The sequence below is a fragment of the Doryrhamphus excisus genome, chromosome 1 (assembly GCF_030265055.1).
Source record: "Doryrhamphus excisus isolate RoL2022-K1 chromosome 1, RoL_Dexc_1.0, whole genome shotgun sequence".
Taxonomy (NCBI): Eukaryota; Metazoa; Chordata; class Actinopteri; order Syngnathiformes; family Syngnathidae; genus Doryrhamphus; species Doryrhamphus excisus.
Genome location: NC_080466.1, coordinates 36413402 through 36429756, shown reverse-complemented (window position 1 = coordinate 36429756; position 16355 = coordinate 36413402). Strand labels below are relative to the sequence as shown.

The window sequence follows — 16355 nt, the reverse complement described above, 5'->3', positions numbered from 1 at the left end:
TTTGATCAAGTCTGTATATTGCTCTTATTTTCATTACAATTTGAAACCCTTTGGAATTGTATGATCACTGACTTGTCCTCCACTAGCAACACGGTCAAAAGAACCAGGAATAAAGGCTAATGAGATGAAATACAGACAGACGGGACTTTTTCAGACAAGAAACTTTGACTTTCACGAGTCATTATCCTGAAAGCTATCTTACTTTTACTCTAGTGTGAATTTTGTGTACTGGTACTTTAAACAAGACTGGTTCACAGTAGCACAAACAGCATTTTTAAACATGTTCACATTAAATAAAGTTGGAAAGCATTATACAAATCCTAAACACTTCAATCAAAAAAGATCTTGTTTTTCACCAATGGGATGGCACGACAAACTAGTTTTGAAATAATTTATTCAGTTATACAAATAGAAAACACCTGTCTCTTTCCATTCATCATAAAATATTGGGCGTTACCTGCGTGTTAACATGACAATTTAGAAAAACGACTATGTTTGAGGGACTTACACTTGGGATTAGCGCTTTCAAACTCTAACAAGAATGATTGCTCTGTTGCTGTCCCACTCCTTCCTTCAATACATCAGACAACAATGACGACAATGACATGTTTCAACCTCAGGCGCCATACTTTAAGGCCATGTCCACACCAACACGGATAGTAAAAAAAAAAAAACATAATAAAGCACGTTCCCTGCTTGTTCTGTTCATGTAGTCCACCTGCAAGGCTGAAAAATATCATGGTGCGATTGTCAATATAATGTTGTATAACATGTACAACATGTGTCAACAACGGTCATATCCATCAGATTGGCTGACTGGTGTGTGCTTTCCTCCATTGGTGTTAAATGTAAATGGTGCATTTTGTTGATTTTTGGAAAGGGGGGTGAAAGAACGTGTGAGAAGTCTGCCAGCAAACAACAAACCTTTCCCCCTTCATTTGTTAGACAGGCTGTCGACGTCCACAACTTTTTACCAGGTCTGCTTTCATGGAGGATGAAGGAAAACGTACAAATATTCACATTTGAGAAGCTGAAATCTGAGGATATTTACCTTTTTTAATTAAACAGTTGCTGGAATCGTAAAATTGTTGTTGATTGCTGATAATCAATGAATTGTTGCAGCTCTAGTGTGGACAAAAGCCAAAAGACAGAAACATGCCCCTTTTAAAAACCCTGTGTTAGTGTGCACACAGCCTTTTCCTGGCCTTCACGCAGACAATTGACATTAACGCAGGATGGAATTCAAGTTAGATTGGTACAACATTGGTTTCTTCCATTTTAGAAAAAGAACAAAATGAGGCATGAGATAAAACCCAAAGTTTTTGCACATTAGTCCTGTAATTTGGCCCTCACTGGGCAAAAAAATATAGCAATTTGTTGGATGTGTACCATTTAGGAGTACATTTATTAAAAAAAAAAAAAAAGCTAAAATGTCCATCAGCTAGGAAGAGATGCCTCGCTTTCCTCCAAACTTTTCCCACAAGGGCCGATGTTTTCCACCTTTCTTAACTTAGGAGTATGGTTTGCAATTGTTCTCTTTAATTTGCTGTTTAAAAGAAATGCAACAGGCCAATAAAATCCAAGCCCCCGTATGGACTTTGGGCACCCCTTGTGTCTTTCTTGCGTTTCTGCTGCAATGCCAGCTGTTCTTTTATAAAGCGTTGAACATTTATTGCTCATTAAATATTCATTGTGTCATTTCCATGTACAGCACCTCTGCCTGGACCTCGGTGGGCTTCAACGCATGACGAGTCTTCAGACCAGCTCAAGTACCTGCAAAGAATGGAAACAGAAATAAAGCTAATTGGCGTTGCTGTGTGATGCCAAAAAAAATGTCTCTTTAAAATTGGGCCTATTATTTTGCTAACTGATGAAGAACGGCCTCATCAAAGTTAGCGGGCGGATCCTAACAGCTGGCTGGTCACTCAGTTTTATTAATGAAGCACATTCCAATTGTATTTAATGACACATTGACGTTAGGATTTAAAGATGAATCTGTTCCTTTCATTCCGTCCCATTTGATCCTCCATAGCAGTGACGTATGCTCACCTTAATTGTTCCTTGACTGTTAGCAGCAATCAGCACATTTGACTCCTGAAAAAGAAAAGGAAGTATTAGTTTAACACATACACACTAAGGGTGTGAAAAATAATCGATATTAATCGATATATCAATGCGAGTGCATCGGCTCATTCACCGGGTACGGATGCAATTGACGGGTGAAATCTAGATTCATCGCGATGCGTTTGTGGGTATCGACATATGCTGTTCCCCAGGTGCCATGAATGCACCATCATTATTTGGCATTTTGTATTGAATACGGACGGAAGCCGTGAGGCACATACAACTACTAGTGAAACAGCATGGACGTTCCTAGCTAGCAGCAGCAAGGAAGTTTCTATGGTATGTTGGTATGGTATGTTTGGAAACAGAAGACTTCTGATAATAGCACAAATTTATTGCCTATAATATAAGAAATTATAAGAACAAAATGATTTTCCAAAAAGTAGTATTTAAAAAAAAAAAATACAATGTCATTCTTTGTTTTTTTTGTTTCTCATAGTGTATTACCACTTGGAAAAACAATGTCTCTCTTTAATATTTGAACTTTATGCTCCTAAAATTTATATTTTTCCTCATAATATGACTTTCTGGTAAAATATATTTTTTCCCTCTGAATATTTACACTTTATTCTAGTGAAATTACTGATGAATTTCTGTATTTAAAAAAAGTTTTGTTGAAATTCTATTTTTCTAATCTGCAATGGGCCAATAAAAGAACAGCTGCAGTCCGAAATGGCCCCCTGGCTGCACTTTGGCCACCACTGGTGTGACATGTAAGCCTGAAGTTTCCTATTCTGCTGCTTTTTAGCTGAATGGCCATATGCCGTATACGAGCCATTTGGAGTTATGTAAGCATTTTGCATTGATGATTAAAACTGTACAAAAAGAACTGTAAAGCTAATAACTAGTTAAGTGAGTAAAAGTTCCTCAAATACTGTCAGCCTAACCAGATGATTATCAAATGATGTCCAAGTTGAAAGACTGTGTAAAAAGTGTGACTGTTAAGTATGACATGCCGCATTTCCAGCAAACATACACCAATCAACACCATCCTAATAGCAACTTACGCCATCCGGCAGGGCTCTCCAACAGACGGCACTGACAAACTCATTGGTGTCGTCTTCCTTCTTGTCCTTGTCTAGCACACTCTTCACCGTGTCGAACTTGAACGTTAAAAGTGTCTTGGAAAGTCCTTTGTAGTACAGGTAAAGGGAATTGTTCTCACTGCCTGTATACAAAAATAAAAATGAAGTATTTCAGCTTTTCATCAGAGCAAATCAAGAAAACGCACAACGCCAGAGAGCAAATGTTTACCACAAGCAACATAGTCTCCGTTAGACGCCAGGCCTACAAAGTTCTTCTCGTTGATGTGACCCTTGAAGGAGCGCAGGCAATGAGGTTTGTTGACGTTCCATAACTTCAGCTGACTGTCTGTTGACCTGAAATGCAATACACACAAAGAGCACATTAGGAATTGACGTAATGACCGCATTCGACCATGGATGAACCCTTCTATGCATCTTCTATGCTGCTGATCCTCACTAGGGTTGCGGTATGCTGGAGCCTATCCCAGCTGACTATGGTACACCCTGGACTGGTGGCCAGGGCACATATAGACAAACAATTATTCCCACCCACATTCATACCTATGGACAATTTGGAGTGGCCAATGAACATGTTTTTGGAATGTGGGAGGAAACCAGAGTACCGGAAGAAAACCCATGGAGAGAACATGCAAACTGCACACAAAAATACTCAAGCAGAGATTCAAACCCAGGTTATCCCGATCTCCTGACTGTGTGGCCAACATGCTAACCACTCGCCCACCATGGAAGAACAACACTTAAAAATATAGGGATAAAAAAGAAATAGCATAAATGCTGTTTCTATGGCCTATTATTGGTCAAAAAATATTGGAAGTCATGTACTCTACATTGGCCACCAGGGTGTCAGTAACATTACCTTACATGACATTACCTGAACTTGCATGGTATGGAGTCAGCCATAGATGCATAGTGGGGAAAAAGGTCTCCTCCCATTCCGTGTAAAGTGAGGCTTGTGTGGCTTCTTACTGTGGCCTTCTTCCTCCACTCGGTTTCTAACCCTTTGGTAAGTTTAGAATAAATAAACTGGCGATAGGTCTGGGTGATAAACTACGATAACTGATGGTAGTTTTCGCATTTTAATAAAAGAGAAAATAAGTGGGGTTTTTTTGTTTCGACTATGTGTGTGTTGCTCGTGTGTTCATTCCTCTTTAAGACTCCACCTATCCAGTCTGAACAAGAAGGGAATCAAACGAGGAGGAAATGGCTGATGGCTCAAATGAAGAAGCGGCTGACCAGCTGTAGACATGTAACAATCGAAGCAAGTTTGGAGACGTGCCAAGGCATTTGCGTGGGCGACACGGTATAAGAGAACGGGCGCCACACATGGGAGGCGACATCGGGCTCAGCGGGAGTTTGATTGATCGACCAATGAGTGGACATCATGCTAATCAGTATGAAAGCAGTGGCTTGGGAACTCATTGGTACTAGCAAGATCTGGTACTAGCAGAGTTTTCGAAGAGTACCGCTTCTTTTCCTCCTTCTGAACTTTAATATCCCCAAATTCCCTCCACATTTGACAGCCAACCGTGGCTTCCCTTGTGCATGGTTTGCTCTGTGCAATCACCAATCGCCTTGCGTTAATGGCGCCCCTGCATATGACTCTGTTATGGGCTGCTGTCTGGCTTCGACTGACGTTCAACATTAAAGCTTCATCTACAGCTGTGTCAGCCACTTCGATCGAACCAGCAACCTGGGAAACAACCCTCTCCTGCCTGGGCCATGTGACTCCTCAGCATTCACAATAATAATAAAACATACAGAATCCATGTCATAACATAACATAACAGACTTACGCTGAAACAATTTCCTCTCCGTTAACAAATTTAGCGTAGGAGACTGCTTTCCTGTGGCCTTTGAACACCATGATTGGCTGCTTTGTGTTGCGGAGGTCGTAGTAGTGGACGCAATGGTCTGCAAAAAGAGATTATTGTTAGTGTTACTGTTAATGCTTATGTAATGTTTTGTGTGATGTTACCACCACCATGGTTGACAGTCCGTCGGATTGACTCCTCCAAACAAACTTAATGTCAATGTGTACAAATAACTCAATCTTTGTCTACTCAGACCACAACTTTTGTCCAGAAGACATTTATCTTGTCCATGTGGGCAGTTGCAGATTTCAGTTGGAGCAGAGGCTACTTTTATGGTCAGCACCCCCTCAGTCCATGGTGATGTATAAGTACATTGCTGAATTGTACATTGTTGCCAAGTGAGCAACAATGTGTGTGTGTGTGTGTGTGCCGAGGAATATCATCTCACACCTCACAAGGCAGCCATGCTTGTTTTGGCTTTGTGAAGGGACAGTAGGAGGGAGACGGCTATCGGCTGCATGCTGCAATGGGGGCGGAGGTATGCCACTAACACACTTTTTCACAGAAATTGGCCAGTCATGATTAATCACATTTAACTTGATTAATCATGTTTTTATCCATAATAAGCAGGGATATAAACGATTCGATGCCAAAACTCAAAGCCTATTTTAGGTTGTAGGCCGAACTCCCCCCCAGGGTTAAATGTGCATTTTTGTGGTCCATTCATTTATGCTGGAAATGTCTACGTTCAGAGATTGCAGGTATACAACGATGGCCGTTTTGGTGTAGTTGTTGGTTTCAATACAGTGACTATTGATTGACCACCTCTTCATCACTCTCTGTGCCTGGCAATCTTACCTGCACAACCAAAGGCCAGATGATACCGGGAGGTCGGACTGAATTTCACACAGCAGACATTAGCCTTCGCTTCAATGCTGGCCACAGAATTGTCCAGATTCGTTGACCACAACTTCACTGATAATCAAAAACACACAAGATCTCATTTCATCACATGTAAAAGTAACATATGGAATGCAGGTTTAAAAAAAAAAAAAATTAAACACTGGAAAGATTATTCTCGTTACCTTTCGCATCATCAGAACCCGATGCTAACAACTTGGGGTCCATCAGATTAAAGTCAACGCTCCAGCACCTTTTTTCATGTTCCTGCACATACAACATAACCATTTATGAATCCTAATGGAAGAAATATCACCACCCAACTGGATGTCATAAATTCACCAATGGGAAATGCTACAACGGAACCAAAACAGACCAACATAGCCAGTAAGTGTGTGGCTTAAAAGTCAACATACTTGGACCACAAACTCAAAAACATTCATTAAATGTATGTATCACTCTTTGTCTTATGCATGTGAAACTACAATTATTCTTTATTATTCTATTATTATTCTCCTGGTTCTTTTGGAAGAGATTAATGAAGAACACCCGAGTTCCACTGTACTCTTGTATTTACTCATTAATTCTATGTTTCATTACTCATTAACACTCATCAATTCTGTTTGAGCTCCTGAATTACTTTTGTATAATTGAATAAGTTATTATATATTCCTGCCCTTATTCATTCATCAGGTTATTTATTAAACGGTAATTTGACAAGAGTGATTCATTACTGAGATACAGAGAAGTTGTTGGACTAAATGAGCTTTGCTTCTTCCCATTTCTTTTCAGGCTTGTTGAATCATGAAAGGTGGTATACGGTGCATTGCTTACTGTGAATTTGTTAAGCACGTCTGACAAAGTAAACTATGGCTTTCCAACATTTTTAAGTTTCAAAGGGGAAAATTTGTGGTCAGCCATACACAGCAGCGCCTGAAGAATGGAGCAATGCAAGTACCTGGTACACTTTGGAACGGTGACCGGTAAATCCATCCCATAGTATGACAGTACCCTCATAGTCGCTGCTTGCCAGGAGGTTCTTGTGATAGCTGCTCCAGCTGATACAGCTGCAATGAATGAAGGATGTGATGGTTTCCAGTGGTAACAGTGGCAATCTGGACAAATCACATTTAAAGGAAAAGCGCACTTTTGGGAGAAATTTTGCCCACCCACAATCCTTGTGTTAGCATGTGGGAGCTAACAATGCACGTAATGGAATTTGCCTATTTCATTCCCACCCTCTTTTGGAACCTAGGTTGGTTCTATGCGGTTAGTTGACAGCAGTTGCATTAGTTCTTATGGGCTATGTGGGAATCAATATGTCCAACTAAGAAGTTCCGGTAATGTTTGCAATGATCACAATACTCATACTACATGTTTTCATGAATGTACCTGTTAATGCATTATCACAGAATGGATATAAGGATTAAGGATTGTCCATCAGGATTGTGGATGATGACCATAAATCCCCCCAATATGCCGTTTTCCTTTAAAGAAGACTTTATTTTGGGGGAGTTGCTACCTGATTTTGGAATTGCACGTCATTTCATTGACAGGATAGTGAATGTCCACTGCATCTTGAATCACAGTGCCGTACTCAAACACCTTGATCTTCTTAGTCACACCAGCGATGGCAAAGTAGTCACAATCTCGATCGAACTCGATGCTGATGAGAAAAATAAGAGTGACACATAACTCTCCATTTCAAAATAACAATTATTATAACAATTAAACATGATGTTGAACATGGTTGCATAATTTGGAGGGCAAAACAACAAACACAAAGAATGGAGACGTTTGTATTTGATAATGTGTTGATTTTGTAAATTGAACTCCATGTACTGTAGATGTGAACCATCAATCATTGTTCCACTTCATCTAATACAGTGCCACCTTGCTCAGTGTACGCCTCGTCAGCGTATTTTTCCACTTTCAGTTACAAAATCAGTATGGGTTCAAATACTTACTTTTCCTACTGTACATCTCATCTTACCTGGAGACAATACTGGAGCCGTTGTAGAGGTCACTGGCGTAGGACAGAGTGGCGAGGGGTCTTACAGAATTGTAGCGTGTGAACTTTGAGAGACACTCCATGAAGTCATCCAGCTGGTTCAAGTTCCTGCCTTCCTCTGAAACACCACACAGGCACAGCTAATGTCAAATGTATAACATGTACATAAATATACATGTACTAAATCTATAAATTGAATTTTTTCGTAGTAGGATCATAAAAAAACTGTTTGACCTTCTGAGTATGGTGTTTAACCTTATTAGAGCCCTCTAGACATGAAATAACACCCCAATAGTCACATTTACATTCGTATTATCCAACATGGCAAACACAAGAGAATGAGAAAATATGACAGTTAAGATGTGTGTGTGTTGTTGCAAATGTGTTCCAGTACGAGGGGAACAGAGTGGGTTTACTAATAATAGGCTGTATTCAACCAAAACAACTATGAATTCTTGATGTGACTGACGCAAAGACACAATGTGCTAGCGAGATCAACCACCACCATTTCCTGTTTTGGCACGACTTATTTAGTTGCAAGTGCCAGCATTTTGATAAGAGAAATACAATTTCTTGGTTCATCTCAGATAACTTCTAATAATCCAGACCGGGATTACATTTTAGAAATCATGTGATCCCTGTCCACATTCCAAGTGTCCTTCAAAGGTAGCATGCAGTAGCCTGCATAGGATGAATCATCTGAAAGGTGCTTAAAAGTCATTCATTTTCTACCGCTTATCCTTAAGAGGGTCGAGGGGGTGCAGGAGCCTATCCCAAATGTCTTAGGGTGAGAGGCGGGGTAGACCCTGGACTGGTGGCCAGCCAATCACAGGGCACATATAGACAAACAACCATTCACACTCACATTCATACCTATGGACAATTTGGAATGGCCAATGAATCGAACATGTTTTTGGAATATGGAAGGAAGCCGGTGAAAACCCACACATGCACGGGGGGAGAACATGTAAACTCCACACAGAGGGTGGAAATGAACTTGGGTCTCCTAGCTGTGAGGCCTGCGTGCTAACCACTTGGTCGCCGTGCAACCACTAAAAAGACATAATTTTAAAAAAAAAGTATGTAACAGATACTATGAACACTTAGTGTACACAAACACAACGGAAGCTGATGCCATGTGATTGCACCTCTACAATAAAATTTGTCATGCACACGTGGCGTGACTCACCTGAGATGCGTGACATTTTACTGGAGAAGTAACACTGCTCCAGATCTTCAAAATGAGCCGTCAACCTCTTTCTCCTCGATGCTAGCGTGCTGTTGTACCAGGTCTGCCTTTTGCCCTGCATTTAAAGAGAGGAGTTGGGTCAGGCTTCAACAATTCAGCAGGATGTGCAGACAAGTTGAAGTGAATAAAAGTGCGTGTGTTTATTATTATTTACCTGGGCTGTTCCACCAAATCCATGAGGTGGGTTATAGTCTGGCGATTCAATGATACTGCTACAGCTACGCATAAAATACAAAAAGGTACCATTATTAAAAAAAAAATAAAGTAAAACATGCTTTTATACATAGTGGATGTTTGAACTACAATATACTGTACAGTGGAGCTGAATCGGATATATACAAGAAATATACAGTGTTTATCTGACATTTTTCTTGGCCTGCCACTCCGGGCCTTAACTAAAACTGTTACAGTGGTCTTTCATTTCCTTACTATGTTCCTCAGAGATAATTTCTGAAAAGTTGAAGCAAAACTGAAATAATTTGAAAATAAATCAAAGCTGAAATGTAGAATGAAAGTTGAAGTTGTTTGGAAGCCGAAGCTGGACTGAAATGCTGTGGAAATGTGTAGCTGGTGACGTTACACCTACACAGGAATTGAACTGGCAACATCTGGATTGCGAACCAAGTGCTGTACCACCTGAGCCATATCATATCATATATTAAAAACGTTTCAGTGATACAGGTAAATTTTTCAATTAATCGGAGGACTTGATGAATCAATCGGAGGATTGATTCAATTGATCAGAGGACTGTGACTTCTGTCTGACATAATATAATTTCATACAACATGATTAAGGCCAATACGGGAATCGAACCGGTCACTGCTGTATCTGTCCTGTATGTGTACCAGATCTTGTGTTTGGTCAAGGTCAACCGTTGAAGGTTATTAATGGGGAAGTCTCATGGATTTGTGTGAACATGTTGTCATGGCTACACTGCTTGATCCTTGTGTAGCATTCACATATACAGTATTTGAAGCTTCATCGAGTACATTTCATCAGAGATGGATATGCTTGTATTCTACATAAGGAAGTCGATGTCATGCATGATACCTGCGTGAAGGTGAGGGAGCTTCCACGTTGGGCACGGTGCACTCTGCCTCCATCTTTGGAGAATACATCCCACTCATTTCCTTGGAAGAGACACATTCATCAGATAACATGACTTCAGGGTGAGCATTTCATGTCAGCCATAATCGTACACACCATTTCATTTAACATAATCAATATTTTGGGAGCGCATTGCACCACCAACGGGACTCCCCAGAGAAGGTCCAGTTAATTCTATTTTATTTTCTATATAAAAAACTCCTCGCTGTAGAAAAGGTGCATACATTGTTCTTTTATTAAACAAACTAGTCTTACCTTATTTACATGACAGCCTGACATTGTACGTTTTTGACTTCTTACTTTGTCTTAGATTGTTTATCATGTTACCTCGACACGCTTAATGTCATCCTCAAGGAAGTTAAGCTCCTTCTGTAGCTGCTCCAGTTGCTGTCAACACCCGGAAAAAGAAAAGATGGCTTTATTTCTTTGAACAAATTTATGTTCATGGCATTTCTAAGCAACGCTACCTCTCTTTTGTTTCTCCTGGCTTCATTCAGAAACTCCATGAGGATCTGTCTCTGAGCTGCTTGGGATTCCTAGTGGACACAAACACATAACATAGAACACAGATGTGACCAAATTCAAACCTCACCCAGAACTCCAGACTAATTTTATTTTTTTATACAGTGGCGCCAATATCAAGTTTTGAAATAAAATGTTTTGTTTTGATTTGTCAAAATTCTCTTTTGGAAGTGGGCAAAATGCAGCATAATTCTACGCAGCTGGTGGCACACCTGAAGCCCTACAAAGCCCTTGACTGCAATATGTCACCGAAGATACGCTTTTTGCATTCCCATATAGAGTTCTTCCACTGAACTGTGGAGAAGTCAGTGATGAGCACGACAGGGAGCGATTCCATTAGGACATTGCCGCTATGGAGAAAAGATATCAGGGAAAGTTGAATCCATCTCTGCTGGCTGACTACTGTTGGAATGTGGTCAGGTACGACCCTGCTGCTGAGTATGAGAGACGAGGCAAAGAGTGTTGTTCAGATACCAAATAAAGGGATACTTTGGCTGAAGATATGCAATCATATGATGTATATTTCTTGACATATAGATAGATACTTTCTTTATTGTCATTGCACAATTGTCACAGCAGTGAAATTGCCAACGAAAGAAGTGCAACCTAAATATTTTCAAAATATGAATATTCTTTTTAGGCTGCACAGTGGTCGTGTGTTTAGAGCGCAGTCCACACAGCTAGGAGGTTCGATTCCCCGCTTGGGAGTTTGCATGTTCTCCCCATTTGTTTACATTTGCCAATGGAAATGTTCTTGTAAAAAAGTCTAATGCACAATGTGAATTTTGAACCAAAAACCTGATTATCTAATAAAAAAATGAAACCAGTTGGTTGTTCCTTAACTGAAATGGCTTATTTTCTTCTTCTTCTTTCTTTGGGCTTTTCCCTTCAGGGGTCGCCACAGCAAACCAATCTCCTCCATCTAACCCTGTCTTCTACATCTGTCTCTCTCACGCCAGCTATACTCATGTCCTCCTTCACTACATCCATAAACCTCCTCTTTGGTCTTCCTCTACGCCTCCTACCTGGCAGCATCCTTCTACCAATACATTCACTATCTCACCTCTGGACATGTCCCAACCATCTCAGTCTGGCCTACAGGACTTTATCTCCAAGGCCTCTAACATGTAATGTCCCTCTGATGTACCTGATCCTATCCATCCTGGTCCCTCCCAATGAGAACCTCAGCATCCTACCTGGCAGCTCTAAATGCAGCACCCTTCAACCAATATATTCACTATCCCAACCATCTCAGTCTGGCCTCTCTGACTTTATCTCCAAGGCCTCTAACATGTAATGCCCCTCTGATGTACTCCGTCCTGATCCTATCCATCCTGGTCACTCCCAATGAGAACTTCAGTATCCTCATCTCTGCTACCTCCAGTTCTGCTTCCTGTCCCATCCGTTCATGACTTTAAGCTGAAATGAACTTGTGACAAACCAAAAAAGGCGGCAACGACTTTTATCAACTGTAAAAAATGGGTGGTTTGAAACAAAAAGTGTTTTCAATGTTCAATCAAATCCAGATGCAAATATATGGGAACAAAAGTGCAGGGATTCCAGTCATTGTGTGACTTGGCTACAGTGCATGACTAACAAAGTTAGAATATTTCTAAAGACAATGAGGGCCTAAAAAGCCTTGCTTACCGCCTCGAGCTGCTTCTTCTTCTGAACCAGTAGCTCCAGCATGAGATTGACATTTGCCAGGTCCAAGTTCTCTTGGTCAGGACTCAACACGTCCTGGAAAACCTGCCACCTGGATCCATTCTGCTGGGTGACAGACGCTGATCAGTAACACAACTTGGTTCTGAAACATCTGTGTATGTCATATACTTACTGGATGATCCAATTTTAGTCTCTTCTCTTCACATCTTTGCTTCTGTTTAAGAATGAGTTCGTTTACTGGTCCGGGTCGGACGGAACAGGTGGCGGCGAAGAAGAGGAAAACTGATGAGTACACAATACACAACCAGAAAACAACCAAGCAGTCTAGTACATTCAACTATCCCATGATCTCCTCACAGGGCCATCTTACACATCTTTTCCAACTTTGCATTTTAATTTTTTTGCTTGAAAATGCTTAATTCGGGACAAAAAATGCACTTTTTGGAGAATTACCAGCACAAAATTGTTACGCAAAAGCTAAGCTGTTTAATGTTTTGCACTTTGTCCCCTTACTGTACCCAAAACGATCCAAACTGTGAGCAAGGTAAGTATTGAACTGTACTTGTGGTGTACCTTTACACCCATAATTAGCTTAGAGGATGATTGCCATTTAGATTTTAGGAGTAGCAAGTGAATAGCACCGACATCAGGTCATTTCATCATTTTTTTCCCCTGCTCAGGTGAAGAGCGGTGGCCCATCAGTTGAGAATCACCGCCTTAAGGTTTCCCCTGTCCAAGCAGCAGAGGAGAACTTACCGACTAAAGCACATTTCAGTCTTCACCTACCAAGAAAGTTTGGGTACAGCTGATCCACATTGTCAACAATGTAGTTGCACTTGGGACACCTGTTGCTGTCCTCCAGACTCTGGCGGATGCACTTGAAGCTGCAAGGGCGGAGTAAAGCATTAAATGCGTTTTTATAGGAGAATCAATGGAGTGGGAAGTACACCTCAATGATCATCAACAACATCATACCAAAATAGCAATTCATTATTACGTAATGTGATGAAGCATTCAATATCACTGTTTGGTAATGTTTTGCTAAAACAAGCAGATTTACTTTGTTTGGGTTAAAATAAAATGTGAAATTAAATTAAAATAAGTAGCTCTTGGCAATCTTCATTGTGTAAACGTAGCTCTCTAGACCGCTGGTCTAGGGCACAGCACATTACTCTATTAATCGAAACATTTCGAACGCTTCACAACCTTTCCAAAATATTCCAGACCTGGAAATGTTCATTCATTCATTCATTTTCTGCTTCTTATCCTCACGAGGGTCGTGGGGGTGCTGGAGCCTATCCCAGCTGTCTTGGGGCGAGAGGCGGGGTACACCCTGGACTGGTCACCAGCCAATCACAGGGCACATATAGACAAACAACCATTCACACTCACATTCATACCTATGGACAATTTGGAGTGGCCAATTAACCTAGCATGTTTTTGGAATGTGGGAGGAAACCGGAGTACCCGGAAAAAACCCACGCATGCACGGGGAGAACATGCAAACTCCACACAGAGATGGCCGAGGGTGGAATTGAACCCTGGTCTCCTAGCTGTGAGGTCTGCACGCTAACCACTCGACCGTCGTGCAGCCTCCACCTGGAAATGTACAAAATCAAATTCCATATTTGCATAAGAACCATGCCAAGTCTTTCAGTCTTCAGCAAAAATAAAGGAATTAGCGTCAATAGCCACTTTTACCAAATGGAATCTTTCCGAATGACTTTTCCGAAAACAATGGTTTACATAGAAAAGGATATTCCAATCTCTGGACTACATGCACCGCTATAATCAAACAAAATAGTCAAGAGTCTTTTTTCAGAAAACTGACTTATGAATAGATTATAGAAGGTTTAGATTCTGTTCTACACTCCTGTTCAGAAGGTGGCGCAATTGCACACTGAAAGCTGCTTAATAAACAACAAAAAAAGAAAAACGACAAAGAAGAACGAGATACTTCAATCGGATTGGGGAAAGGAATATTCCACCCCTGTGAATCCGATGATATGTTCATTTGTATTGGCACTTTTCTTTCGGAATGAGATATTTGATGAAATAAACCCAATTCAAGCAGAATATTTGGGTCCATGCATACGTGGCTAATGTTCCGATACGTCCGGAGGGCACTGTGTACATTCAAACATATCACTGACTAAACCACATTTTGTCATCATTTGCAGAAGAAACTGGCAGCAGCCAAGTGTGTGTGTGTGTGTGTGTGTGTGTGTGTGAGAATACACTTACCAGAAACTGTGCCCACACTTGGTCATGTGTGCCTCTTCTATCATTTCGAAGCAAATGGGGCTAGAAAAAGTAAATTGATACGTTACACAAACATTCATCTCATCTCATCAGGAACTTCTACTGCAGCTAATGAGATTGAATATCGAAGCGGTAAGAAATCTCATTTGATTGATTTGGTAGCCAACCCACCAATTTTAGCTGTGTTATAGTTGGCAATGCTAATTAGTGTAATTTCTACTGCTTGCCACATGATGAGCATAAGAAAAATGAACAGATCTAATAGAGTAGAATCTGTTTGTCAACAGCTACTGGATTGGCTGACTAATGTCGACATAAGCGGTTGTCAAAATAGCATAAACTATCCATAGCTTGCACTTTATCAAGAGACATAATAAGAATGCCTGAGGAGAAATTATTTTTATAGTTGAACATGTAAACATACCCAAGCCTAACAAGAGGACTACAATGGATGGGGGTTAGATGAGTTTGTATACATAGACGGGATGTCAACATTAACATTCTTGAAGTATTTTGTTATTATTGTGTGCTATTGTCAAACACGAACCAGACAAAATCGTTGCTCTTGTCCTCGTATGAATTCAGCAGGCCGTTATAGAGAGGTGCTTGGTGGAGGGACTTCTTCCTGCTGCCGGAGGACGGGGAGGGTCTGCTGAGTGAGGCGAAGCCACCTCGGAACGACGACATGGCGACCAAGTTCGGCACCGGCAGTCCGCCGTCTCCGATCGCTGCCAGGGTCCGGGAAGGCACAACATTTGGAGAGTTGTTCCCATTGCTTGCGACGCCGTTGCTTCCACCACCAGGGCTCACGGTGCCACCTATGCCGCCGCTGCTGCTGCTACTTGTGCTGGGCACAGAACTCGCACCGCTAGCGATCTGCTGGGACCGGTTATTAGACATGATGCAAATCCCACTCGAAACTCCCAATAATCCACAAAATCCTCGTCAAATCATCACAGCTTTGGCTAATTGAGCATGACTGCTTCAGATGCTAACATCCTGGCAAGACTGGAACATCATTGAGACTATTTGAAGCAGCTTAGTGTTCGCTGATTAGTTCCCGGAGGTCGACTTGAAAATAAGTGTAAAATAAAATGAAATACTTCAGCATTGGAACACACAAATAACGGCAATTGCGTTGTGCAGGCGGGTATTAGCCGGCTAGCCACTTTTAGCTACACAGAGGGTTAGCTCAAGTTTCCTTGTTTGCTCAGACACGTCATTTCCGCCTGACTGGCTAACGGCTGTCCTCTAGTGGATAGGAGTGTCATGTGCGGTGCCTACAGTATTTGAAATAATATACAACTTGCTCTAAATAGTACTTACAGTATCACACGAGGTTATTTACATGCACAATTTAAAGTATTATTAACATTAACAGAATGTTAACTCAGCTTATCAGCGAGTGGTGAGCATGCAGGCGTCTTTTATTTTGAAGGCCTGATTTCACCGGCTTCAGTCATAGACATACATAGATCAGGGGTTGAGGAACAACTTCCGGTTTCTAAAACGTAACCTTCATAAAGATTTGCAGATTGCTGTGAAATTTCTTTGTTTATTAGGAAAATTTCATATTCACAAATCCAGAGTGATGTTATGTAAAAGAGATTAAGATATGCCTTTATTCGTCCCTCAGTGGGGAAATTTGTAAATATAA

General features: G+C 41.0%; 1 protein-coding gene across 2 annotated transcripts; it reads right to left on the bottom strand.

Moving 5' to 3' along the window:
• On the bottom strand, positions 1-15962 carry cop1 (COP1 E3 ubiquitin ligase). 2 transcript variants are annotated; one of them, XM_058090988.1, is made up of 20 exons: positions 15246-15962; positions 14681-14740; positions 13223-13320; positions 12609-12673; positions 12419-12541; positions 10717-10785; positions 10577-10636; positions 10193-10272; positions 9296-9359; positions 9082-9196; positions 7875-8010; positions 7404-7547; positions 6840-6948; positions 6067-6148; positions 5840-5956; positions 4964-5081; positions 3379-3503; positions 3132-3292; positions 2050-2094; positions 1-1773 (listed from the first exon to the last, which is right to left on the bottom strand). In XM_058090988.1, the coding sequence occupies exons 1-20, from the start codon at positions 15596-15598 to the stop codon at positions 1756-1758; spliced, it is 2142 nt and encodes a 713-aa protein (XP_057946971.1). In that variant the 5' UTR covers positions 15599-15962; the 3' UTR covers positions 1-1755. The 2 variants fall into 2 exon arrangements, with proteins under 2 accessions (XP_057946971.1, XP_057946982.1); XM_058090999.1 differs by having other exon boundaries at positions 2-1773; positions 12419-12538.
• Positions 15963-16355: the final 393 nt, after the last annotated feature.

Excerpts from the sequence above, each read along its gene's own strand:
- cop1 (XM_058090988.1), bottom strand. The coding sequence starts at position 15,598 with ATGTCTAATAACCGGTCCCAGCAGATCGCTAGCGGTGCGAGTTCTGTG. Across the intron at positions 10,273-10,576 it reads ATGACATTAAGCGTGTCGAG|GAAATGAGTGGGATGTATTC; the intron begins GTAACATGATAA and ends GTCTCTTCCAAG. Across the intron at positions 9,197-9,295 it reads GATTTGGTGGAACAGCCCAG|GGCAAAAGGCAGACCTGGTA; the intron begins GTAAATAATAAT and ends CTTTAAATGCAG.